The sequence below is a fragment of the Scatophagus argus genome, chromosome 5 (genome assembly GCF_020382885.2).
Source record: "Scatophagus argus isolate fScaArg1 chromosome 5, fScaArg1.pri, whole genome shotgun sequence".
Lineage (NCBI taxonomy): Eukaryota > Metazoa > Chordata > Actinopteri > Scatophagidae > Scatophagus > Scatophagus argus.
In genome coordinates this window covers 26,889,380-26,917,105 of record NC_058497.1, presented here as the reverse complement: position 1 = coordinate 26,917,105, position 27,726 = coordinate 26,889,380, and the positions used below count along the sequence as shown (strand labels likewise).

The window sequence follows — 27,726 nt, the reverse complement described above, 5'->3', positions numbered from 1 at the left end:
GAAACACAACTGTGTGTGTGTGTGTGTGCTACGTTTCCAGGTGTGAATGGACTGATGAGACGGCGGCTGGCATATGGACGTCCCCACGTGTCCTACACACAGATCTACTCTAATACAAAGAAATCTCGTATTATTCTGCCCATTACGTAAAAGGATGAGATTATCGATACACAGATTAATGAGCATCCAATGGTGTTCCAGCGTGACACCCCTCCCCCGCCCTCCTCCGCCCTCCTCCACCCGTCTGTCTCCACACTTCAGTCATGCAGATAAAAATAGAAAACCCCACAATGACTTGCAGTTTAGTTATTAGATTTTAGTCTTTATTGTACTATTTTTTCTTGACAATTTGCTAGCGGACATGTGAAAACTTGGACCAACAAAACATCATCATCATCATCATCATCATCATCTTAATTACAGCATGTCGTCAGACTGCGTTAACAGTGAGAGGATGTGTTTTTAGAAAATAAAACAAGAAAAAACGAGAATCCAAAGCAAACAGGAGCGAAAACATTTTGACTTTAATAATGGACGGACTTTTGTCTTTTTTAAATTCATGTACACAATATAACAGTCTAAAAACATTAACACACAGAGCTGAAGACGTTACAGTGTTGTTGGGAGGTGGCAGTCCTCAGGGCAGTTCATATACTGGAGCAACATGGTCCTGCTGTACTGTCAAATACCTACGGGACGGACGGGGGTGCTGGGTCAGGGGGGTCCAGGGGGACTACAAACCAAAATGGCCGTCAATATAAAACTAACAGTCTTTTTTTTGTTTTTTTTAATTCTTTAAATCCACCAATCAGGAGCCTTGGAGACAGAGCAGAGTTAAGCGACTGGACGAGGAGGAAAGTAGGACGGGACGTAAAAGGGAGGGTGGAATGTCTCGGATTTTTTACATTTTTCTTTCCTCTCTTAGACAACATAAAATCTCACAGACAAGCAAAGAGAAAAATAAAAACACTGGATGTACACGTTTCATGTGTCGCATGGAGGGAGTGGATGGAGGGGTGAGGGGTGGAAAAGAAGGGCTTGAATTATTGCTTTCTGAGTGATTATTATTTTTCACTTCTCATCTACATGAATTGCATCTTTCTCGACCCCCCCCCCTCGCCGTGGTGATCTGTTAACACGTGATTACTCCGTTTGTTCAGGAAGAAGGAGGAGGGATGGAGGGAGAGAGGAGGGGGAGGAGGGGGAGGGGAGGGGCGGGGCTCAGAGCTCCTTGCTCAGCGAATCCCGGGCAGTTCTAATCCTCTTTGTGTGGCCTCACACGTTTCCCGCCTTTTTGTCTGGTAAATGATAACAGAAGAGATTGAAAGAATGTATTAAAAAAGGATAATAATAATAATAATAATAAACAGTCACAGAAAAGGGGTTAAATGTGTGTTTAGTGGTTTAGTACTGGTGCTGGTCGGGTTAGTTTAACTTATTATTGTGTTATGGACATACACAAAGCAAACAACACAACAGTTTGAGGAGGAAGATGGAGGCTCCTCATCACATGACACACGACATCACTTCCCATCTGTCCTCTGTCTGCGTCTGCGTCTGCGTCTGCCTTGTTGGTGTGTCTCCTGTGTGCTCACAGACCTGAAGCTGAGGATTTTTCCCTGAAATCAAACAACCTGACCATCCACTGGTCCGTCAGCTGCCTGCCTGCCTGCCTGCCTGCCTGCCTGTCTGTCTGTCTGTCTGTCTGTCTGTTGCCCCCCCCACAGAGGGCAACATGGCTGCTTAATCTGGCTTGTTGAAGAGGGTCTGTGACACTTTGATTTTGGCTAATCCGTTGATGGACTCAACTCTATTGATGTGTGCTAAACCAGCTTTTGTCGTTCACAGCAAACAGAGCTAACATCAGAGCGGCAGCTGGTTAGAGGCGGCAGCCGGCTGCTGCTGGACCGACGAGGCCACGGCACAAGGCCCAGGACGTCCTCTCAGTGCTGAACACTGACCTCTGACCTCGGCAGAGCCTTGCAGCATCGCGTGTTGATGTTTGATTGAATGTCAGTTGACATGAATTTGTGAAATCATCACACATCACGACAATCAAAAATTTGGTGTCGCTGCAGCTTTCAGCGTGGAAGACGACAAGGCAGGCGACTTCTCTGGTCCCATTGAAACCTCCTTATGACCTCCTTATTGTAACTTTGCTTCTCTGTCAGTACTGGCTGGAAGACCTGAGGTAATCTTTAACTTCTTTTCCCTGTTTACGACTGTGCTCGTAGAAAGGCTCTGATTAGCTCTGTACCGCCCCCATGAGGACGCTTGTTAGGGCCAGCTGGGCCTGGCGTCGGCCTGGATCACATTTCTGCCCCCGGGCTTTTCCAGTCCGACCGTCAGCCTGCTGAAGAAGCAGAAGAGGGCGCTAGTTTCCCAGCTGTTCCGGCTGTAAGTGAAGCTTGGGTGCTCTTCTTCCGCTGGTGACTACACAGCGTGAAGATGTTAAGCGTAAATCCCAAAGCCCAATCTGATCAACTGATCAAAGTAAGACTGCAGTGGAGCTGTGAGACGCTGCTGGACATTTCAACGGGACGGTCTGATGGTGAACACTGCAGCTACAGCTGTGACCGGTTGAGCGATCTATCAAACCAAGATGCACACTAAAGCTTCAGTTCAGCACAGTTCATTTGACGGCGTATCTTTTAACTGGAGTTAATTTCAGTGAAAAGCAAAAACGTGGATGTGCAGAGTCTGGCACGGTTTCAGGCCTCAGCGAGCCACACGCTTGGTGTTCAACCAAGTTCAAGTTTAACAAAAGAGTGACTGCACACGGCAGCAGAGCTCTGCGCAAACATCTGCTGAGCTGCGTGATCAAAGCCGGTCGGCTGCTGGACACCGAGCCTCACGCTGCACCTGAACGGAGAGGAGGCTGGGACTGATAAATAATGGAGGAGGGAACAGAGCACCTCCCGGTTCACAGGCACTTCGCCTCCTGATGCTGCATGTCCAGCAGCGGCTCGCAGGCGGGAACGTGTGAAAGACAAACCGCCTCCACATAAATAAAAGAAGCTTCAACAGTCAGGGGGGACGGAAAACTAAAGTCCACTTATGCGTGAGGGTCTGAACAGAGCAAAACTGAAAGCTCAAACCAAACAAGTTGCTGCCGACCCTCCAGCGACATGAAGTGACAAGCTCATGGACCCTGAGAATCCACCCCGGCCTCCCGAGTCCCTGTCGCTCTCTGACGGTTTGGCGTTTGGCTGTGACAGTCAACCTGACAGGGAATTAAACCAGCGGTCTGTAAATGAGCGCGAAGCTCCTCCCGTTGTGGCGCCACTGAACGCTCGCTGCTTAAGACCCAACAGTGAACGGCTACACTACGCTTTCTTTAAAGGGATTAACTGCTGTAGTACGTTTATCGAGCGGGCGTGTGTGCTTCTGCATGTGTGCTGGCTTCACGTGTGTGTGTGTGTGTGTGTGTGTGTGTGCAGCTGTACAGTTCAACACTGTGGGGAACCTTCAGCTTCCATCTGCAATCAGTAAGCAGTTAGCCTAGCTTAGCACAAAGACTGGGAGTGGAGGGAAACTGCTAGCCTGGCTCTAATTTGCATTTATGAGTTATTGTAAAAGTGTATTGTAATTTTCATTTGATTGATTTTTCCGTTTTTTGCTTGTTGTTCTTCTTACGTTTGAAATAATGATATCTGGTGTGAATGTACATTTTGTGTTTCATTGCTTCCCCAACATGATCCGACATCAACACGTCTAAAGCAACTGAAAGTTCTGTTCATTATTTATTAATTTTCCAGTTGCTGTCTTGACTAATCAGTGAAGTGTTTGTTCTGTAAAATGTGAAGGTGAAAAACATCAGTACGGTTTTTCTGTGAGATTTCCTGCTGTTTTGGCTTCTTCCTGCAGGTTAGCTGCTTGTTGAGGAGCTGATGGTGTCAGCTCGCCCTCCTGCCGCTCATCAGGCAGTGAGGAAGCAGCCAAAACAACGAGTGCGTCAGTGACTTTTACACCAGCGGGGATTTCCTCCTGCTTCCGGCGTTGACGCTCGGCTCGGCCAGCAGCAGACGGTAACGAAGTACACTTACTGCTGAAGTATTTCCATGTTGTGTCGTGTTCTGCTTCTGTTTCTTGAGGTGAATGTTGTACTTTTCACTCCACTGTGTGTATTTTCAGCTTTAGCTGCTCTGCAGATTCAGACTGAAGTGATCAGAGTTTAAACTTCCTGTCAGATGAGCAGCATTAAACTGATGAACACGTCAGTTAATCATTAAACACAACATTCCACATAATGCGCGTGTTTACTTTTAGTACTTTAAGTATATTGCAAATACGTTTGGACTTGTACTTGAATGGGATTTTGCAGGACTTGTACCAAAGTATTTTACAGTCGTACAGCTACTTTTACTTAAGTAAAGGAGATACCTCAGGACACCCAAAATGTTGAACTGTTCCTTTAACACGTGTGAGTGTGTGTGTGTGTGTGTACACGAGTGTGTGAGTGTGTGTGTGTGTCTGTGTGTGTACACGAGTGTGTGTGAGTGTGTGTGTACACGAGTGTGTGAGTGTGTGCGTGTGTGTGTGTGCTCTCCTGTGCTGACGTGTGACGACTGGCACGTACGTGTGTTTACCTGTGAATACACGTGTGTTTGTGCTGTATGTGCTGTGTGTGTGTGTGTGTGTGTGTGTGTGTGTGTGTGTTCTTCACATGTCGCCGTCGTAGCACCCGTTCAGGCCGTTGTCGACACACAGCTCCCTCTCTAACTGGTCAGTTGCCGCTGACATCACGTTCTGAACGATGGCAACCGCTGCATCTCGAAGATCCCTCTTCCTCACCTCCTCCTCCTCCTCCTCTCCCTGATCACATGACTCTGACCCATCGTGACCACCCCCGTTTTGTGGAGACTCTGCTCCCCCCCCCTCCCCCTCTTCCTCGCCCTCCTCCTCCTCCTCCTCCACCTGCTCCGCCCTGCTAACTGTTACTGCTGGCTCAGGTAGCTGACAGCTGGTTAGCTCACTGCTAAGGTTTGTTAGTGCTGCTGCTTCTTGCTGTCGTTTGTTGTTAGTGTCTCCTTGTTTGCTGCTGCTGTTTTGCGGCCCATCAGAGTCCCGCTCGGCGTGCCCTAACTCACCGCTGTTCACGGCTGCTGTGGCGTTGATGATCTTGGCGTTGGCCTCCTCTTTCGCTCCCGCCTCCTTGGTCTTCTTCACGGGGCTGCTCCCCGTCGTCTTTTCCTCCTCCTTATGATTGTGTGTTCCGTGCTCCTCCGCCGTGCCGTTGGAGCAGCCGTTCTCCCCGTTGGTGACCGGACCTTCAGCCGGTGTCTCTGCCTCCACCGCCTCCACCGCCTCCTCTGCGCTCTCAGCCGCCTCCGTCTTCTCGCCCGCCGCTGCATCCTTGTCATTGGTCTCCTCAGCCGCAGAGGCAGCTTCGCCTTCTGCGCCTCCTGCTTCTCCTCCCTCTCCCGCCTCCCCCTCTTCCTTGGCGCCCTCTCCCAGGTCCACACTAGCGGACTTGCCCTTTCGCATGATGAAGTTCTTCAGCGAAACTGCACGGCCAAAATGAGAGCGCTTGGCCTTGGCTGACTTGCCGTCTTTGCCGTCGTCTGCCGCTCCGTCCTCGCCTGGAGGGAAGAGGAAGTTGAGCGTTCAGGACTTAGATTTTCATTCACTGCATCTGAAACACCAGCACCTCCTCCTGCACGATCACTGTTCATTTACCTGATCACTGCCTTGAATTACTGTGGATGAAGATTTAAAGCTGCAGTTATGTGTGACCACCTGATGAACTGAATCCAATAACTGGTCTACGTTTAGCTCCATTAGGGCTTGGGATGCCAGTACCAGAACCCTTAAAGTGATACAAACACCACTAGAGTACTTCAGACTGAATGAGTGGTAGCTGCTGCCGTGGTCGGCCAATCAAAAGTCACACTAAACAAGGAAAAACAAACACATTACCGTATTTTCCGGACTATAAGCCGCTACTTTTTTCCCGCGCCTTCAACTCTGCGGCCTAAACAACGATGTGGCTAATCTATAGATTTTTGCGGGCTGACGGCCCGGTGATGCGAAGAGGAAGACGCTAGTTTTAAGTGTAACTTGTAACAGTCATTTTGCGTGTCATGCACATACCCTCATCATGGAAAACACTCATGGAATGTGAATGTGTCTCATGTGTTTTCATGGAAAACACAAATGCATATGATCCAGCTTTTAAGTTAAAAGCAATGGAACAAGAAGGAAATAGAGCTGCTGCACGTAAGCTTGGCGTAAATGAATCAACGGTGAGACGTTGGAGACGGCAGCGTGAAGAACTGACGCAACGCAAAAAGACGACAAAAGCTTTCAGAGGTAATAAAAGCAGACGGCCGGACTCGAAAACGTATGTCATGTTACAATGTGGACACCTGCGGCTTATAGTCAAGTGCGGCCTGTATATGTACAAATATTATTATTATTATTTAATTTGGTGGGTTCGGCTTATATTCAGGTGCGTTCTATAGTCCAGAAAATACGGTATCATGTTTTTCTGAAAAGCTTTGATACGACTCAAACCGGGTTTAGTCGGTTGATGCCTAAAGGTATCGAGCGCTGACATCGGCACTGTATCTCCATGTGGACACTCCTCAGAAGATGATCAGGCTCTTTGTGTGACAGAGGTTCAACTCTTCTGACCAGCTAAACTGATTTAAAAAATTCAATATTACAAAACTCCAGGTGGAAAAATATTTAATTCAATTCAGTCTATTGATATATATTAAAAGTTATCTAATTTTCCAATTAAAGCATATAATTAGAGCACATTTAGAATGGAGCAACTTTTTCATTTTTATTGGCTCTGAAGTGGCACATAATCAGCCTGTCGTTTGTGTTAGCTGAAGCTGTAAGAGGTGGAAACTGACTGAGTTTACACCAACCTGCTCTATTTAAACACATCTGCTTTTCTCCACTGAAATTCATCCATCCATCTTATGAAATTCAGTAAAAAGCAAAAACAATGAGCCCAAGCTTCTGTGTTTTTCGTTATGCAGCCAGGGGCAGACTGAAAGCTAAATTTAGTCTTTACTGTTGACTGAAGCTTCAATGTGATTTAAATTTCACATCAGATGTTGAATATTTTATTTGGGAGAATGTTCAATTACATTACGCCCCTCAGAGTTCGCGAGCCACTGAGTCGTGTCTGCGCTCCCTGGACAACAGTGTGAACATGCTGTCAACCTCTGAATGTTTTAATGGAGTCCACCGTAAACCCTGTCAAACTGTGACAGTGAACAAAAAGGCTGCTGTTTTAAGATCCTTTAGACTGCTGATTACATGCTGCGTGTGTGCTTTAGTACTGCATGTGAGCGTCTGCTCATTTAAACAGCTTCTTATAAAGTGGTGGTTAGTCTGAAACTGAAATACTGGATCTGATACCTGAGCTAACAGCGGGGACTTGCACCTGGTCTTCACCGCTCTGATATGACTGGGACCAGCCCACTGAAGGTTCAGTTTTGCTGTGTTTTTCTCAGCATTTGTGTGTGCTCTCACCTGAGGCGGCAGCTGCAGTTGCATCCTCCTCCCCGCTGGGGGCGCACTCCGTGTTGGCGCGTTTGGATTTAGGGATGACACGCTTCTTGAAGGAAGTCCAGATCTCGTTGGCGTGTTGTGTCACCGTCCCACCTCCCGCCGTTGCTGCCTTTTCCTCCTCCCCTCCCTCAGCTTTCTCCTTCTCCTCCCCTTCCTCTGTCTTGGCCTCCTCTGCTCCTCCCTCCACTTTAGCCTCCTCTCCTCCCTCAGCTCCTCCCGCCGCTGTCACCTCCTCTGGCTTGGCATCAGCAGAGTCTTTGTCGGAGCCCTTGGCCTTTCCACTGATGCCGACGATGGATGGGTCCCTCTTCAGGCCCTGGAAAGTCCAGGAGCGTTTCAGCTTCCACCTCTTCTGCCCCGAGTCCTTGGAGTCCAACGTGGAGGAGTCTCTGCCACCTCCTTCTCCATCCACGCCCTCCTCCTTGCCATCCTCTCCTCCTCCGCCACCCTTCTTGTGTGCTTTCTGAGCCATGAGCTTCTTGAAGGAGTGCCAGCGCTTCATGTGCTTGGTGGCTGCTGAGGAAGACGAGGCTTTCTGTTCTTCTTCTGCGCCTCCCTCTGCTCCTCCCTCTGCTCCTCCTGCTGCTCCTCCTTCCTCTATAGTGGAGTCTGCAGTGGTGTTAAGTGCTTCAGGATCTTCCAGCCGGTCCAGGGACTTGGACCGAACCTTTACTTGTTTCTGGGGTTCTGCCGCGGCGCCGTCCTTCTTCTCGGTGCTGCGATGGGAGAAGATCCTCGCCACCGGCTTCCTGATCAGATCTCGAACTGTGGATTTAGACTCTGCGGGTTTGCCCTTCTCGGCTTTCTTCTCCTCCTCCTTCTCTCCATTTTCTGGAGCTTTTTCTATCGCTGCTTCTCCTTCTGCACCTCCCTGTGCTCCTTCCTCAGCTGCTACAGCTTCCTCGCCTCCTTTCTCCCCCTCTTTCTCACCTCCTTCAGTTGCATTCTCCTCTCCTCCTCCTCCTCCTCCTCCTCCAGCTGCTGGGCTCTGCTCTTTCTTCTTCCTTCCTCCCATCACTTTCCCCAGGCCACTCTTGCTGAGGAAGGAGTCCAGGAGCGAGGTCTTGGGCTCAGCAGAGGAGGCATTTTCTGAGCTCTGAGGAGGTGCCGCCTCCCCACTTGCTGCTGCTTCTCCCTCCTCAGTTCCTGCTGCCGCTCCTGTGTCGTTATTCACAGTCTCTTTGTTATCGACAACCTCACTGTTGACAGCAGTGCCATCTTTATCGACAGTCTCGTTGTTGACAGTCTCTGAGTTTGCGTTGGCGTTTTTAGCTGGTTGCTCTGCCTCCGTCAGCTTGCTCTCCGTGGTTTTTCCGTCTTCCTGGACCACCGGCACCGCGTTGGTCTCCGTCGTCGCCATTTCAGAAAGTAAAACTAAATGACAACAACAAAAAAGTGTGTTCCTTCCTTCCTTCCTTCCCTGGCCTTCTGCCCTCCTCTTCCTCTCTCTTCCTCTTGGTGTTTCTTTCCTTCTGCTGTGGTGCTCTCAGGTCATGGAGAGCAGGGTGGAGAACAGTTGCGTGGAGGAAAGATATTCAGCATCCTACTAGTCCTCCAAACTCCTGCAGAGAAAAGGAGAGGAGAGAGGGAAAGAGGCACAGATGGTTAATAGCCTGAATCAACCACATAGACACTCAATTAGTCTGGTCTAGACTGTGCACCGAATGGGGAATGAAGTGTAACGAAACAGAGAGTCTCAGCAGGAAATGCAATGCAATTATGATGTTTCCTAATAGATCACACTTCCCAAAATTCACACCCTGCATGATTTGATGTGTGACTCACACTTTTTTGATCCTCTGGTTCCACAGATTCACTTTCTACAGCTGTCCAGATGTTTAAAAAGGTTTCCTTTTTGACGCTTCCAAGAACTACCAACCACATTTAAAAAGCATTCAATGGATTTAATATGCGTAAAATTGAGTAACAAACTAAAAACAGAGTGGTACAGGTTGTTCGCTGATTTTTCTAAACTTTATTGTGTAATCCAGGTAATGTCAGGGGCGTTGATAAAGATGGTGTTATTAAATTAAAAGCTGTATGGCAGAGAAGAAGAAGAAGATAAATCAGGTTGCGTACTCATTACTGTCTTTTCAGAAGTCTTGTTGACAATAACAATAATAAAGACATGGAATATCAACAGACTTCTCCTTTAAACGCAGTTCGTTTGTAACTCCTTTCAATGAATGAACGTGCAGATCAGTGACTGCGTGCGTCACACACTGAAGTGTGGAGGGTCCAGACGTTCAGCGAACAGGAAGCAGTGAGTCAGACTGAAGGAGAGCTGCAGACGAGCAGGCACTCAGGTGGACAAGAGGAGTGTGCGTCAACACACACATCACATGCTCCACGTAATCTCACTATGCTGTTGCCACAACTGACTGACTGGCCAGCAGGATGGCTGACTGGCTGCCATATTGGCTGGGCTGACTTACTGACTGGTTGTGTGTCTAACTCCCATTATCTCTGGATGGCTGACAGGTTGGCTGGCTGTCTGGCACTGCAGGGTCACCAACACAAAGAAGTTGAATTTTGGTGCAAGACGCCGCACGGGCCAACACGCTATCATGTGACGTTATGGAACATTTCTGCTGTTTCGTTTCCCTTTAATGGAGCCTGCCAGACTTACACAATCCTGGCCAATAAACAGTGTTTTAGTGCCCGATAAACCTGACAACGCGAATCTCTAACCAGCCTTCAATGTCCACCTGTACCTGAAAGGACACACCCACACCTATGCACTCACCCTTCACCAGCCGAGCTGTTTCTGGTCTACGTGCCCAGTAAACTGACGGTCTGCAGGGCGAAGCACCAGCACCAGCACGCTTTCCTCCAACTTGTGGCTGAATAGGAACACGTTTTATGGATATTATGGCTAGCAAGTTCACTCCCAGGTTTAAATGCACCTTGTGTGGCTCGAGGAGGCAGAAAACACAACACAGAAACCCTCCGACCGACTCCTCCTCCTCCCCCTCGGTGCTGCAGCGCCTCTTGTTTACTATTCGGAGCTTCAGATTGCTGGTATCTGATTTATTGTGCCTGCTCGCGGCCTAAGGACAGAAACACACACCCCCACCTGACACGGCAACATTCTCTCACTTTCAGGCTGCATTTGAATCAAAGTGTTATTCAGCAGGTGCAAAAAGTTTACACAAATTAGTCTCAGTGACGCTGACGCAAAGGCTAGCGGCACCGCGGTGCCTGCAGCGTACTCTCAGCTGTCTGCAGGGGTCAGGCTGCTTTCAGGCGGACTGAGTCGTTTTGTTTTCACGTGACCAGTGAGTGATTTAACCCTGCGTGCAGAGCTGCTCAGCATGGGACAGTTCACATCCTCACACTGTGTTTGCAGAGATTACGAAGCTCCTGCTGCCCTGCTAATCAATCAAAAGACTTTGCATGCAACAGTAAAATCTGTTGTGCTCTGGTTCATTCCAGCAGCCTCTCCTCTCCTGCTTGACCGCCTCTTTTCCCTCCCGTCTTACTCGGAGTCTGGACAGGACCTTACAGAATGTGAGTTTTGAACCGGATTCTACCCGACGAGACGTGGCCCTCTTTGCTTCAGTCTCTCTTTGTTTTGGCTTGATTTTTCCCTCTTCGGCGGGTGATTACACTGCAGCAGCAGCAGAGCAGCGTTAGTGTGCTGGATGTGAGGCTGAAGCCCCGAGGTGTTGGAACAGCATCAGACAGAGGAGGACGACAAAATGGAGGGAGGGAGGGACAAAAGGGGGGGTGCAGGATGGGAGGAAGAGGAGCAGGAATGGAGCAGACATGGGCTGATTGCAATTCGTCTGTCCCTGCCTTTCTTTCTTCACCTCCGTCTGTCTGTCTGTGTCACTGTCTGGTTTCTCCTCTTTTCTGTCTCCATCTTTTTGTCTCGTCTGCCTGTCTCTCTGTCCGCCTCAGTTTACCTCCCTTTTCTGTCTCTCCCTCCATCCTGTCTCTTACTTTCTGTTTATTTCTCTCAGTCTCCCTTCTGCTTTTCTTTCAGTCTGCATCGTCTCTCCATCTCTTTCACTTTAACTGTCTCCTTCCCCATCCCTCTTTCTGTCTGTCCTTTTGTCTCTGTCTCTCACCATCATTTTTGTGTCGTTGTCTCTGATCCCCTTTGCTCTGTCTGTCTCTTTAGTCCCAAATGCATCTGTTATGAAATCAGTCTGGCAGAGAGCAAAGAGCGAGCACACATCCCCTCATTTCAAAGTCAGATTTAAACAAGAAAACCAAGGACACGCCGCTGCCTCCGTCCAACACAGACAGAAACTCCGTCTGTGTCATGACGTCATCCAAAATGCTGGACTCTGTTTCTGTTCGAAACACACCTGCACACAAAAGCAGCCAAGGGCTCTGCTCGTGTGGTGATAAAAACCAAGTGTGAATCCCAGCGAGAGAGAGGAACACATTGCAGAAGTGGACTTCATAAAGCCCGGCTTGAACCACCTGCAGCCACCAGCCAGAGTGTCACAGCTGTAAAACATCAGGTTTATTAACTGGAGAAAGGCTGCACACAGCAAAGGAAACGAGTCATCGCATGTCCCCCAGAGACTTCATCCAAAGACCCGTTGGACTCCGAGATCTGTCTTTACATATCGACAAAAATGAAAACCAAACACGATGAAGACGTCAGCTGCTTTTCTTTTCACGTGTCACATCAGCACGTTCAGATCACACGCACACGAGCTGATGTTTCTCATCAGGAACAACTGTTCCCCCTCGCTTTGCTGTCACACACACACGTCACATCCCATCCAGCCACACGGTGTGTGTGTTCCTGTGCGACCGCTGAGCAGCTGCCAGCACACACTGGAGGTTTACTGGGAAAGGTCAACAGAATTTGGCAAATCTGGTTGAACCATAAAAGTTCTCCACCAAACTAAGATTATTATTCATACCAATAACTGGCACCTGCTGGTTAATGTGTGGTAAAAAGATAACAGCATTCACTCAGCACATCCATCCAATCACGATCAACTTTTAACCTCGGACAGATTCAACAGCTAAACCAATCAAAGCACAGAGGGTGGGATGAAGCGTTTGAACTCAATATCTTTTTTGTCACTGCACAAAGTACGCCGGGATTGACCCCCACCCTGAACTCCTCGCCTCGGCTGGAGAAGCGTACGAGTTTCTAGTGCAATCAGCACTACGGGCGGATCGGTGACCTGTCAGCTTGTGGCGGAGAGGACGTCGTCACCATGTGGGGGCTCGCGATGAGTCTCCTGCTGCATGTGTTTTCCCTCTGTGATCACAATCTCATCCACAGTTAATGAGGCTATAATGGCGGTCAATGGGGAGGCCTGGCCCGGCCAATCACAGCTTCCCTCTTCACACTGTGATAATAGTCCTCCTCTTCACACCTTCCTGCTTACAGCACACGCAGCTCCGGTTCCTCTTCTTTCTGCAGTTTTTCACCACATTCGGATAAAATCAGACACCGAAGCACAAACGAACGGCTTCAGTCCGAGCCGTTGAGTCTTTGGGGTTTCACGCTGCAATGATAAGAATCAGGAGGAAGATGAGGTGCAAAGAAAAGCTTTCCCTGCTGCCAAACGTTGCAGATGAAGCGGATTTGAATCTGCAGTCACGTCTTCGATTTCCCCGCGAGACGAAGGCTGGATGCGGGACATCCGACTGTCTTCTGCTTTTCCTTATTTTCCTTGTGGTCTCTGAGCCTGATGCTGCCCCCCACACTCGGCTGTAGTGATGTTGTTTGCTTTCACAACCATGTTAATTAAGTCTGGGATTGAACTGAACGGCTGCCAGCGTTTAAGAGCTGCCCATGAAGCAAAATGTCTGACGCACCACAAACAAGTCACAAAGTGCTGCTCACAAACAGTTTCACAAACGCATTTCAGTCCAAAGTGACAATCACCACGTCTTCAGTGACAAACGCACACACAACGCAAACAGGATGGAAGAGAAAACAGGTCAGATAGTCAGCAGCACATATTCAGCGTCAGATCAGAGCAGACAGGGTAATCGATCAGGTCTCTCAGGTTCTTACAGTCACGTACAACATCTGAGCCAAATGCTTTACTGTCAGTTTCATGATTTGTTTTAAACAAAGATCTTTTTTAAATTTACCTACAAATGACTTAAAGCCGTATTTAAAGGCCGGTCCATGTTGTCATGACAGACAAAGTGTGAAAGTCATCAGAAGACTGTGATCAACCATCAGTCAGATGAAGTGAAATCAGGCCTGCAGTCCAGTCGGAGCGTTCGAACTTCACACGGGCTCACGGTGATTAAGAGCTGGACGCTGCTGTGGGAACTGAACCTGTGACCTCTCAGACGGAGGCGAAGTGGAGCAGAACGCGCGTCCACACTGAGATGAGAGGAGCTCGTATTCATCTGTGCGGTTTATCAACTGATCGGCCTTTAATCAGGTCGTTCACAGACAGCAGGTCTGTGATCAGATCAAAGATCACACCACACAGAGGCTGCGAGTTTCCAGAATCCAGCTCAGACCGCCAGACTAAATCTGCTGGATTTGTACACAAAATCCATGTTTCAAGGTGAAATTAATTTTAAAGTCAACTCAGTCATTTGGTTTCTCACACAAAGCGTCATTCAGTGAGGCTCAGCTGCTGTGCTTTGTTTGAATTCAGGTGTCTTCTGATTGGAGGAATACAAACACAGAACATCCTGACTCGTTCGGCTTCCTGTTACACCTGAACAGGCTCATTTCTTCTCTTTAGGCTAAACTGAAATCAAAGCTTCCTTTAGCAACACAACAAAATCCCAGCTCCAAATCAGACCAATTCCTTTGCCCGCCGTATTTCAGAGATCAGGAGGTTTTAGAGGAAACCTGACTGTGTGATGCCTCCACCGTAAAGCTGCAGCAACATTTCATCTTTTTTAGGAACCGACGCTTTGAAAACATGAAACTATCTCATTTATTGTGTTAATTTTGCCTTCTTTGAGGCCGAAAAGGCCAGAGGAAATGAAGACAGAAGTCATATCACTTTGCCTTCTACATTTCTGCCTGCTGTAAGGTTTGTCCCTGCTGGACACCGTGCGCAGCCTGACTGTGAGCCAATCAGATCAAAGCACAGCACAGTGTATAAAACAGACTCCTGATTGGATGCTCAGCACACACCAGCAGCATCTCACTGATCCAGGAAACGAGACGTGAACTCAGAGGCTGCTTTCACTGTGAAAAGTGAAGGTGTGCAACATGAGCACTCACTCGGTTCACAGTTTGCTGAGCCCAGAGGCTGATCGTAGACACGTCCTGTTCTGATCCTGGACCTGCTGGTCCAGTGAAGGTTCTGTCTGAGGGGAGAACATGTTGTCAGGAACCTGTCCTGTGAGCCAGCTGTTCTTCTGGCTGTCTTCATAACTGTCAGGAAATCATTAAAACACGAAGCACAAGGCAACATCTTGTAAGTCCAACAGCCAACATATCCAGTTTACAAAGACGTTAAACACATTACAGACGCGGGGGCCACAGAAAGTGTGATGCTTCTGCTTAGTCCGGGCTCCATCAGTCAGCTCATGGAGCCCAGGCAGTCTCTTCTGCCCTGCTGTGACCAAACCTCTCAGAGTCAAACAAAGATGGCTGCTCCAACCTTTGGTCACACTCACAAAGCTGGGCCTCAACATGTCCTGATCCCTCTCGCTTTCTGCACACATTCCTTGTCTTTTCGTGCACTGGTTTCCATCAGACGTGAAGGATCCGAACCAAGCGGAGGGTGAAGCGTCGACTCGTAGTGCAGCCTGCGCTGGCCAGCTTCAGCAGATAAACTGTTGTTGTTGTTGTTGTTGTTGTTGCTGCTGTGGATTAGAGCCTGCCGTGTTCCTGCAGCAGATTGCCCTCGCAGGGGACGGACAGGCCTTTTAGTGTAAAGGTATTAAGCCCAGGTCTAATCCAGAGCTAGGAGAGCAGCCAATTTAAACAGGATTCAGCCCACAGGACGACACGCCGCCCAACCTCTGGAGCCTCAGATTCTCCCTCCATTCACACTTCCGATCATTTTAATAAACACATTTTTGGAATAAAGAACTTGATGTGGGCTCATGTGGAAACTGGGATGAGATCTTTTCAGTGTTTCCAACATTGTCTAAACTGATTTATCATTCAACTGAGGACATAATGAGCAGATGAGTCAGTCAATGCTGGACATGAAATGCTGCTTTGCGTGTTATTCTTTGAGCAGGAAATACGTTGCTGTTATTCCATTTCTGTCGCATGTCACGGCCTTGCAGTCGGGGTGTGTGTGTGTGTGTGTGATCTGGATTTTAATCTACTGTAGTACCATTTATTTCTGAGTATCTGCCTGGAAGCCGCTCGTCTTCCTGCAGCTCTCTGAGCTCAGCTGAAGGTTTTCATTCTGCCTTGTGCCCTCATTACCATGCAGACCTAAATTTTCAAAATACAATTCTCTAATTATCCCTGCTGTCGTAGTTTTGTATGAGGAGCGGGTTCGGGAGGGGCTGCTCTGAAAAGGCTTTCATGTGCAACGCTGTTAGGGTCCATTTATTTTCAACTCAGTTCCTCCACAAAGAAATTGAGCAGGACTTCAGTGTGCTGGTTCACAGCAAAGCGTTTGTTCATTATGACTCTGGGAAAGACTCAGCTTTGTATTCTGGGAGGAATTTTAAAGCTTTTCTGTTTTTGACCAGCAGTAAAATCTAAAACAGTATACACGGCCAGGCCATCGAAACGCTACTCCAACTGTCTCTGACCACATGAATGAGTTGTATCATCGTCAGGGTTCTGTGGGCCTAAAGGGACGGACTGGAATATCATCTGCTGGAGCTTCTATCAAGAGCCAGTCGGTTTGTTTTTGGCTCTACGAGTTACAGGAACATCACAGTTGACCGTAAACGGAACGAGAACGAATTTACATGAGCTGCACAGTAAGAGTCCAGGTGCAGGAGTCCAGTGCTGGTGACCTTCAGTCCATCCAGTCTGAAACGTCTCAGCTGGTTGACTCTGATCCTCCAGCACTTTGCCACCAGCACCTCAATGCACCTCAACGTTTTCTTCTTCACAGGCCTGAACATTCATTTACTGCACTTTGAGTTCTGTGCCAATTTGCACAGCCATGCTGAGACGGTGAAGACTGTAAAAACTGCATCACATCACAGCAGAGAGTGACGTTTTTATGTCCCGAGAGGCCCGAGCACTCAGAGGAAACACATACAGACTCCACACGGGAGGTCCGGTCTAACCACTGAGCCGCCGTACTCTCCTGTGTCCAAGATCCACTGTGGGTTCCTGCCTTCTGTTTAATTTAAATCACAGATTGTGCCTTTAATGGGCTGACAACGCTGCAGGATGAGGAAACACCTGCACCACCTTCCCTGCCAACATGTCCTTGAGCAAAACCTTAAACCCGCAGCTGACCTTGAACTCTGACCTCCGACCTCCGACCTCTGGCAGCACAGGGTCAGGAGAAAAGAGGATTTTCCCTGCAGGGAGCAATAAAGTTTCAAATTACATGACACTTGATTTAAGCCTGTTAAATCCATCAGAGGGATCAGGAGAGACTGCACGCAAAGCTCTCGCACAGGTTTCCATGTGGTAAACAAAGACACAACAGCTCGCAGCAGGACTTCAGAAAGAGCTTCCAAAACCCGAGTCACTGAAGCTCGGTCAGCATCGTCAACAGAGCCTGAGCAGGTGACGCCTGCTTCTTTGTTCCCTCCTTCAGCTGGATGGAGAGGCAGCAGCGCAGCCCTGCGTCCACTGCCTGCTACTGTAACTCCATCACTTCTGGTTTGTTTTACAGAACTGGGATATGAGTGAAATGAGAACCCTGAAAGCTTTTCAGGTGGAGCTGCAGGACAAACGAAGCCAAAGGCCTTTTCTCCGTCTACACTGCAGCTGGAGGGACCAACCAACGTCGCCTGCTAAAAATGAAATCTTCTTCTTGCTGATGGAGATGCAGGGAGAGCGGCAGGATTTTGGTTGTTTGGTTCGAGCTCTGTGGAAGAATCTGTTTTGACTGTCAGACACAGAATCAGTTTCTTTATTTTATTTTATATAACTAGGATGTCCCTGGAGTTCGAAATCAGTTTTCAGAGGGGGGCGTGACCACAACAGCAAAGCAGTTACAGTTAAGTATTAAATAAAAGACCACAGATATGAGTCCAGCTCAGCGGTTATAAGGACTTTGAGCGTGGCTTTACATTTTCATTTTCCTAAGGGGGCTTGAATTTCCCTCAGGATCAATAAAGTATCTATCCATCTATCTATTGAGATGCTCTGCTCTGCAGCGGGTTCACTGTGGCAGTTTGTCTCTTTGTCCGGTGACTTTTCAGGTGCAGCAGATTCAAAACCAGATTTAGGCTTCAGCGTAGTTCAGACAACTGACTTCAATGTCAAAATGGAATCACACCAATAGTCTCCAAAAACAGTTCAGCAAACAAGAATGAATGAGTTTAATTCCAAAGCACTTTGTGGTTTAAGGCTTCCATCTGAGTCAAGTTAAACTGAATGATACAAATTTACCAACAAACAATCACACTGCAGTCAGATGAAAAACGGCTCTTTGTTCGTCCAGACTCCAGCTCAGCCCCGACAAAAAGCTGCAGGAAAACCTCCAAAACTAAGACATTTACAGTTTGAAATTGGCTGGATGGTTGCAGCTGTGGGGGCGACTGGAAGCAGAAATGCATCATGGACTCAATACTCCTGCTGACTGAACCTCCACCATTTTCTCTTTCCAAAAATCCACCTTCCAACTGTGCATTTTAGGCATTTCTGTCTGTAACAATGCGGCCTGTCGTTCAGACCGAGGACAGGTTTCCTTAGACTGTCAGTCCTCCTTCAGATGGGTCGTCTGGGTCCTTGAATCATCCCTGTCCTCAAAAGAAGTTCCTAACAAACCAACATGACCCTTTTCAGCCTAGAACACTCAAATTTACGATCCTTATTCCCAGAAACGACCGGCAGTCATTCTGTTCAAAGTCCTTTGTTCTGGTGCCTCACAGGAGTCGTATGGACAGACAGGACGCTGAGACTGGGACACGAGTCCACGTGGACGCAGTTTTAACTTGAGAGCAACGCGGTGAATGTTCTCTGCGGTCCACATGGTGCTTCTCTGTGCTGGTTTCCTGTGGACTGTGACTGTGGCTGTCGCATCTCCAGTTCTTCAGTAGTTAACCAAGTGCTGCGAGTTCCTAAACGAAACCGCTTACTCGCCATTTGGTCACGCTGATATAATCTAGACTCTGTGGTGAGATTATTAATGTTTCTCTGCATGTTGCTGCTGCACATTAGTTGTATATGAACATCATTTATGGAAGACACCTTAACTTTCTGCATGCTTAAACCAAAAAACAACTTGACAAAACGCAACCTGAAGATAATTATCAATTAATGGCTTGGGGTTTCATTTGTTTTGTCTTTTATTTCCTCGTGTCACATGTTGCTTTGCACTTCCTGCCTTCGTCTTTTCTCTTCTTTCTGTAGTCCAGGACAAACCCTTGTCGGCTCGTGTCCTGCGGTCCAGCCAGTGATTTTCTGACTACCTGGTTTCCTGTTTCGGACTGCTTCTCAGCTTTCAACCCTTCCCCGCCTCGTGCTCATCAGTTTCCCACAGTTCAAACTGCTGCTTCAGTTCATCCAACAGCCGTAAACCCAAAGAGGCTTCATTTATGAATTAATTAACACACTTTGCTGCTAATTGTCTTTCAGTTGATTAAAGTCCAGTCATACACACGTCCACCACTAAGCCAATATCATCGAAGCCACATGTGACACTGATGCTAACGGAAATGACACTTTTTAATGAAATGTTTCAACACTCACAGCAGGATTACAGTTAACATCCAGGCCCTAAACTCTCCCAGATCAGACTTCCTCTTGTTCCCACCAATCACCCGACAGCTCATCCACCTCCCTCACACTGCAGGAATTCCCCACAACGAGCCCCCAGTTTAAAGGAACATTCCGCCTTTTCTGTCATCCCCTCCCTGTCCATAGTGGCATCATTATAAGAGCCTCTCATGGTGTTAGCGAGGCCGACTCTCAGACTAAATGCCTTGTTTCTGTCCGCCATGGGAGCCTTCTATAGAGCCACAACTCCCTCGTTCAACAGAGAGGCCCCTTCATCATGCTGCCCTCCTCCTCCTCCTCCTCCTCTCATCCTCCTCGCACTCCTCTGCCTCAGACACAGACAAGCCTTTATCTGCCCATCATGTGCTCGCTCTCTCTTTCTCTTTTTTCTCGAGCCTGACCCTGTTTTCCACAGGCATGCCGGTCAGGATTTGGGGGGGAAACACACACACACACACACACACAGTGAGGGGAAAAGGCTGATTTGGAAAGCCAGCTAAATATTTTATCCATGGCCATGCTATCTGTCTGCGTAGCTTAATACCGATTTGATGTTATCTCGTAAGTCCTTCCAGCAGAGGTTTTTTTTCATATTTTCCCGTTGAATAATCTCCTCATGCTGTGCTGCATCCACACTGTGCACCATGTCACGTCGCCGCACTCGAGCTGCGTCTTTTCCAGGTGGGAGACACGTAGATGTTTTAGAAAACGTGGCTGGACATGTTTTCAATATCAAATAATCAGTTTTGAAAGGAAGCAGGTGATCAATTCGGCTAAACAAAACCTCAGAAGATACTGAGAAGCTCCAGCAGTCATCTTCAGATCAGCTCTTCACTCTCAACAGCAACTTAACAATCAACTGGCTGTCAAAATTCAGACAGAAGGGACATTAAAAAGAAAATCCACAGGTGGACGAGGGCTCAGTTCCATTTCGTGTTAGCAGCAGCCATTAATCCTCCTGTGAGTTTCCTGCTATGACGTCAAAATGTCTGCTGTGCAACCCGCCCACTAACGAGGCAGACAATCAGCCAACCAATCAGTCGCCCATCATAACACAAACTGTTCAGACGGGAAAGATTCAGTCAAAGAAAAGGTGGACTTTAAAGTCCGCTACCTCAACAGTGAGCAGGAACACCAACCCAGAGTCACAGCAGTTTGTGAAATATTCACACCTAAAAACACCTAAACGAACTGCTGAGGTACTTTGTTCAAAGTACTGACTTGATTGTTCCTAATGTTGAGCCGAACCTCCCCAGTCCTTCTGCACCCTCAGCAGCCCCGTTGTTCACCTTGTGTCTGAGCTTTAAGACTTTACGTCTTTATTTCAGTCTACTAATCACAGTTTCCTCAGATTCTAATTATCTGAAAATGCATACAAAACTTTGGGATTTCAGTCTGATTCAGAAGTCAGGGGACGTTCAGTAAAAACTTGTCTTCACTGAGTGTTCGAGCCTTGAAATGTTCGCACTCTTCCAACACGCGTCCGCCATTAGGCTGGACGCCTTTCAGCCGTCCTCCATTTGTTTCCAACATGAAAAGCAGCTCACAAAGAGCCGCCGTACGCCCTCACATCAGGGCCCTGTTAGCTCTGCACTGACACGGACTGCAGTCTGTCGAGCCTCACGTACCACACGACCAAGACACACGTCTGACAAAAATAACAGCAGACATGACGCTCGCTGCATGGGTTACATAACTCATCCAAGGAACCATCCTGTCAGTGAGAGCACTCGGTCTACAAACTGGTGGATTCTTTGCAAAGTGATCACCAGTGACAGGAAAGTGGAGTTTAACAAAGTGCAGCAGGCAGCAAGTTCCCCTGGGTGAACGCCGTCAAACATTAACCTGCGGGGTTTAGTGAGCGCGACATCGAACAAGTGACCACGAGATCCTGACGAGGACGACGTCTCCGTCATCTGCTCAGGCCCGCAGCTCCCGATGTCCACTGCTGATCGATCTGTGGGTTATCGTCTTGGTGTAAAATGTTGATGAGCGTTACCCAAAGCCTCTCGTTTTTCCCACAACCTAAAGAGATTCAATTTGCAGTCAGAGTGAAGAAACTAGAAAATGTTGACATGTAAGAAGCAGCAGTCTTAAACCGATTATCAAACTCATCACTCCAGTCTGGTGAAAACTCTGGAATGGTCCTTTACAGGGTCAGCACTCAGAGTCCTGCATGCGGCCCTGCTGAGAGGAGGTGAAGCTGCTCATCTGGACTGCAGTGAATCGGTTCTCCTCGCCGACTTTCTGCTTTGCTCTGAATTACGAAGCCTCATGACGTGCACGTGATGTGAGGACGAGGAGGAACAATTTCCTCCTTGTCCTGCCACAGTGGACGCCATGTTCCACATCTCCATGACCATCGCTCCATCTGCTGCTCCTCCTCCTCACCACCCTTCAGCTCCTCCACATCAGCACACGTCCTGTCTCCCTCTTCAGCTGCTCCTCCTCATGTTTTAGCATCACTTTTCCTTCTTTGTCTCCTGTCCCCCACTTGTCCCCTTCCTCCATTTTGTCCCTCCTGGTTTGTTTTTGTTTTGTCTCCTCATCTGTTTTTCTGCTTGCACTCCTCTTCCATTCATTCATCTCTTCTTTTGTTCCAAGCCTCAGTAACACCAAGACACGTTCGATACCTGCAGTGTAATCAAGTACATTTCCTCAGATACTGCGCTTGAGTACGAATTCACGGTACTTGGACCACACGTGAGTATTTTCTTCTCATTTCTTTGTATGTGCACTCCACGACATCTCAGACAGAAATATTGTCCTTTTTGCTTCATTTATGTGACTGAAACGATTAGTTAAAATCAGCTGTTTTGATAATCGTTTCAGTTTCGGTTTGCTGCTTTCCCTCTGAGCGGTCGGACTTTAGAGACACGTCTGACAGCAGAGCCTCAACCACCTGCACCTTAAAGTGTGTTTTCATGATTATTCTGACATACTTTTACTTTTCAATGCAGGACAACAGAGTATTTTCCCACAGTTTGGCATTAGTACTTTTACTGCAGTAAAGGATCTGAGTACTGACTGATCCAGCCAATAACCGCACAGGGATCCACACCCGACAGGAAGCCACAGCTGACACTTCCTGCTGACTGAGCCGGCCTGGGAGCGGTTACAGGTGACCCCACGGTGATGTGTGTGTTCACTGTGACCTCCTGCCTCTCTCTCTCTCTCTCTCTCTCTCTCTCACACACACACACACACACACACACACACACACACACACACACACACACACACACACACGCCCAGCTGTGTGTCCACAGGAGCTGATGGGCTCAAAACTTCTCCTTCATCCTCCATCTTTGTCTCTTTACTCACTTCTTGTCTTCCACTGCTCTTTAACCCTCCCCTCCGCTCCTCACCCCCTCCCCCTCTCCCTTTGTTATGCTAAAGGGACGCTTCATGTGAGCGCGAGACACACAGAGACGCTCGAGCTCTTCTTCTTCTTGTTTTTTTTTCTTTTTTTTATCCGCCGTGCGCGCCGCGGACATAATTCTAATGAGGGAGGATGCGCGCTCCCGAGGCTGTGGGGGAGGAGGAGGGGGCAGAGAGCCGCGCGCATGCTCGCGACAGCAGGTGCCCGAGCCCCCGTTGAAGAAAAAAGCTAATCTGCATTGCTAATGAGCTCCTGCGAGCCTCCTCCCCCTCCATTTTGGGGGGCAAAAGCTTCTAATATGGCGACGTGTTGTTATTCGCGTTCTCCTTTTCCTGTCCTCCTGAAAGAGCAGAAACATCAGACACAAACGTGATGCCCCACAGTCTGTCTGCCTGAGGAAAGCACAGCCCAAACGGAAACATGAATGGAGAAATCAAAAGAAGAAGCAGTGGAAGGTCAGCAGACTTCCGTGCTGATGGAGACACGCTGCACCAACCAAAACACAACTTTTCACCGTGGAAATGATTCAAGTGTTTGTAGCACCACAGAACAATAGAGTGCGACACGCCTGCGCACACGGGCGCCCCATGATCAGTTATCAAATGATCGGTGATCAGTTCATCAGTCAGTCTGGATCTACAGATAAAAAGCGGCGACGCTAAGACAGCAGCTCACACTGAAGCCCTCATTGAGAAAAACAAGGGAAGCGCCAAATCCCCAACAAGAAGCCCCATTGTGTCTGTTGTGTGTGTGCGTGTGTGTGTGTGTGTGTGTGTGTGTGTGTGTGTGTGCGGGGGGGCGTCTCCGCTCAGACCTCCCGCCGCACAGAAAACACACCGCAGCTCCTGGCGGCGCTGACATTAACAGTAAATGAAGATGGAGCGGATGTTCGCCTGCCTGCGCGCTGACCTCCTTTACGCCTCACACGCGGCCGCCTGATGTGACTTCACTGTCTGTCTGCCGCCATGTGCGTGCGCCTCTTACACGCGCTTCATGGAAAATGGAAGAGAGAACCTCCTCACCCCCTCACCCCCACCCCGCCCCCTTTCAGTCCCGTCTTTCTGCGCGCGCATTGTGTGATATTCTCCTGTTTACTGCACTGTTGTTGATATTGTTGTTGTCGAGGCGCACAAACTTCACGCGCCGCGGGATTTTTGTATTATTCTCCAGACTGCACACACACACACACACACACACACAGTTAACGTCTCCTCAGTACAGTATGGAGACACCACAGAGCTGCTCCCTGCAGGAGCCTGAGGGATGAAAACATCACAGAGCTCCTGTTGAGCCCCGCAGGAACATCAGAGCATCAGAACGTATCTGCACAATGTGGTCCTCCTGTGTGCGCACGCAACACACCAGCGCCAAGCCAGACAGCCTGAGGGACCGATCCGGCCTGCGCTCTTATTGACCCGAACCAGTAAATCACAAACTGCACATGTTTTCCATTTTTACGTTCTCCCTCGTTTGCTTCCAGAAGCAGCAGACGGCGCGCTGCGTCGCCAAACAGCAGCCGCTCATTGTCCCCCTCCGCCGCCAGCAGCAGCACCCGGAGAGCCTCCGACCGCCACAAAAAGCAGCCCTGCTTCCACGAGGACCCCCCGGGCAGCACGAGCTCGCAGCTCCTGTCACTCCTACTACCAGGTTAATGTGGCCGTTAACGGCTAATTACCCGCCAGCTAATCGCCATTAAACGCGTTCCCGCGACCTGTAGCCGACGGGCCAAACAAAACGCTCAGTGTGAGAGGAGGCAGAGGACAGACAGAGCAGAGAAGGATGCACACAGCGGGGAGGTGGACAGGTCGCAAAATAGAGAAATAAATCAGCAAAACAAACCTCCGTTTGTGCGCGTAAATCCGTTTCCAAGCGCGTGGACAGAAAGGTAATAAGCTTGTTGTGCTGAACGGGAAAAGACGCTGCCGGGGCTAAATCCGACCAACCATCCTCTGCCTCGCTCTCTCCGTCTGTGGCTCCCTCCCTCCCTCTCTGTCTGTCTGTCTGCCTGTCTGTCTGTCTCTCTCTCTCTCTCTCTCTCTCTCTCTCTCTCTGTCTCTCTCTCTGTCTCTCGCTCTCTCTGTCTCTCTCTCAGCCAATTGTGTGAGGTGGAATTGGCGCGAGGAGTCTCGCAGCGGGACGTTGGCAGGTCTCACGCGCGCGCCCCGCACACACGCACAGGACGCCTTCCACCTCACTCACTCCCCCATGGTTGCCCCTAGCAACAGTGAAGACCACCGCCCGCCCCGCCTCTCCGTCACCAGATTTCACCCCCAGTTAAGAAGGCTTGGAGGGGGACGATGTGCCGGGCTGCTGTGAGCAGAACCACAGCTTTTCAGTCAGCTTGCTCATTCATTGTTTTCTACCAAAGTGTGTGTGTGTGTGTGTGTGTGTGTGTGTGGAGGCAGGAGAACAATGGGGGCAAAGCATCAGGGTGAGGGAGGGGTGGGGAGTGGAGGGGAGCCCCCCCCCCTTCTTTCACACATCAACCATTCAGAGTGAAGGAAGAGGACGTCCACACTCGGCCAGCGACATTTAAAATGCTCCTCTGTGTCTGTTCTCTGAACGTTCCCCGAATGTTCCCCGAACGTTCCCTTCAGCCGTCCACAGCATCTTGTCCTCGTCTTTGTGTCCAGTCTCAGAGCTGCCTTCTTATTCACTGCAGTGACCCCACCTGAGGCGTAGCTCAGCCCTGCAGATGAGGTTTTAGACGTTTTGCAGAGAACTGTGATGGTGATGCTTACAGCTCAGCGTGAGTCTGATTGTCGTGAGCGTGATGGCAGCAGCACGTCTCAAAGCAGTCGGGACAGGAGCAACAGCAGACGGGGACGGCTGAGTCCACAGGTGAAGTGGCAGAGTGGTAACAGGTGAGAGGAGGGCGACCCGGTGGGACTCAGGATGGTTTGACCAGAGACTCTGCAGACTAACATGTGGATGCACGTTCAGTCGTTTGGGGTCCACCAGCAGCCAGAGAAGAAGAGACAGTCCACCTGCTCAGGTGTTTCAGTGAGGACACAGCTCTTTGTTTGGAGTTTGGACTTCAGAAAGAGACGTGTCAGTTAGCCCGTCGCTGAGTCTGAAGTCTGACTCTGATTTGCAGCCTCCTTTTCTCCTCCTGTTCCTCCTCCTCCTGTTCCCTCTGCTCTCCTCCTCCTCCTCCTCCTCCTCCTCCTGTTCTTTCTGCTCTTCTCCTCCTCCTCCTCCCTCTGCTCTCCTCCTCCTCCTCCTTTTCCTTCTCCTCCTCCTACCTCTGCTCTCCTCCTCCTCCTCCTCCTCCTCTTCCTCTTCCTCCTCCTCCTCCTCCTGTTCTTTCTGCTCTTCTCCTCCTCCTCCTCCCTCTGCTCTCCTCCTCCTCCTCCTTTTCCTTCTCCTCCTCCTACCTCTGCTCTCCTCCTCCTCCTCCTCCTCCTCCTGTTCTCTCTGCTCTTCTCCTCCTCCTCTTCCCTCTGCTCTCCTCCTCCTCCTCCTCCTCCTCTTCCTCCTCCTCCTCCTCCTGTTCTCTCTGCTCTTCTCCTCCTCCTCTTCCCTCTGCTCTCCTCTTCCTCCTCCTCATCCTCCTCCTCCTGTTCTTTCTGCTCTTCTCCTCCTCCTCCTCCCTCTGCTCTCCTCCTCCTCCACCTTTTCCTTCTCCTCCTCCTACCTCTGCTCTCCTCCTCCTCCACCTTTTCCTTCTCCTCCTCCTACCTCTGCTCTCCTCCTCCTCCTCCTCCTCCTCCTCCTCCTCCTTTTTCTCCTCCTCCTCCTCCTCCTGTTCTCCTCTTCCCTCTGAGGACAGGAGAGCAGAGGAGGGTCATGAAGAAGCTGGTGGAGATTTTACAGTTAAAACATCAGTGACCAAGATGTCCAACCAGTCAAATCTGTGACGGACGACTCGTCTTCGGCGAGACCAACTAACCCAAAGTCGGTTTCATCTGAAACGCAGTCCGCAGGTGGAGTCAGAACGTATTTTAGTCAGTCTGAAATAAGAAGCAAATTCTCAAAATTCTGTGTTTGCATTCTTCAGTCACTTTCTACGACTGAAGGACATAAAAGTCCTCTGCTGGCCAGCGGGACAATCTGAGAGACGTGAAGACAAGTCAGGCGAGTGTTAGTGTCTTCTGCTCGTTTCGTATTGAAACACACTGAAAGGAAAAACCTCCAGCGGTAATTCAGCGGCAGACTGCTGAGTCAGACTCCTCTCTGCTGGACCGTCTGCACATCGTCCATATGCTCACAGAATGAGGCTGAGAGCAGGCACACACACACACACACACACACACACACTCACACACACACACACTCACTCACACACACACTCACACACACACACACACACACACACACACACACACACTCACCCTCTCTGGTGTCTGAATAACACTTCAAATGGTTTTCTTGTGATTTAAACTGACACTGAAGAACACAATATGCTGGTAACAAACGCATTCAGAGCCACCAGCTTTCATTCTGCATGTGGATGAGACAAACACCTGCTGAGTTCTTGTAAAATAATCACAATCAGATCGTCGATAACTGGCCAGGAGTGTTATTAATCCCCCGAGGGATCAGGAAGTGGAAGGTGAGACCTGACCTGGTGGACCTGGTCTGCCCCGGAACGCAGTAAACTGTGTTGGCAAAATGACTTCGGGGACTCAGAGTCCCTCAGGTGTTTATGTGTTTCTGATGAAGTTGGTTTGGTGTTGGGTCATCACAGGCCAGGAGGAGAAACTGCTGAACGTGTGTGTGTGTGTGTGTGTGTGTGTGTGTGTGTGTGTGTGTTCACTCGACTGTAAGCACCGCGATGTCACAACACAAACTGAAAACGGAAACTTTCAACAAATCCACACGTGACAGAAACGTAAAATCCCAACAGTGATGACGGGGCTGAACCTGCAGGATCAGGACTTGTGTGAGTCCAGTGGTGCAGGTCCTCCCTGTAATGGGAACCGGACCATCCCAGTTTGGCCCTGCAGTGGAATCCAGAATATCCTGCTTCAGCCTTGTAGTGCAAACCAGACTAATTAGTGTGCTGTTGAAGGCTAATTAGGCTCCACAC

The 27,726-nt window shown here is 49.1% G+C and overlaps 1 protein-coding gene across 3 annotated transcripts; it reads right to left on the bottom strand.

The window, feature by feature from the left end:
- Positions 1-262: 262 nt before the first annotated feature.
- On the bottom strand, positions 263-24,713 carry si:ch211-137a8.4 (spore wall protein 2). Of its 3 annotated transcripts, none has more exons than XM_046390145.1 (4): positions 24,534-24,713; positions 7,492-9,092; positions 4,667-5,582; positions 263-1,298 (listed from the first exon to the last, which is right to left on the bottom strand). In XM_046390145.1, the coding sequence occupies exons 2-4, from the start codon at positions 8,888-8,890 to the stop codon at positions 1,256-1,258; spliced, it is 2,358 nt and encodes a 785-aa protein (XP_046246101.1). In that variant the 5' UTR covers positions 8,891-9,092; positions 24,534-24,713; the 3' UTR covers positions 263-1,255. The 3 variants fall into 3 exon arrangements, with proteins under 3 accessions (XP_046246101.1, XP_046246102.1, XP_046246103.1); XM_046390146.1 differs by lacking the exon at positions 24,534-24,713 and adding an exon at positions 23,532-23,671; XM_046390147.1 differs by having other exon boundaries at positions 264-1,298; positions 5,091-5,582.
- Positions 24,714-27,726: the final 3,013 nt, after the last annotated feature.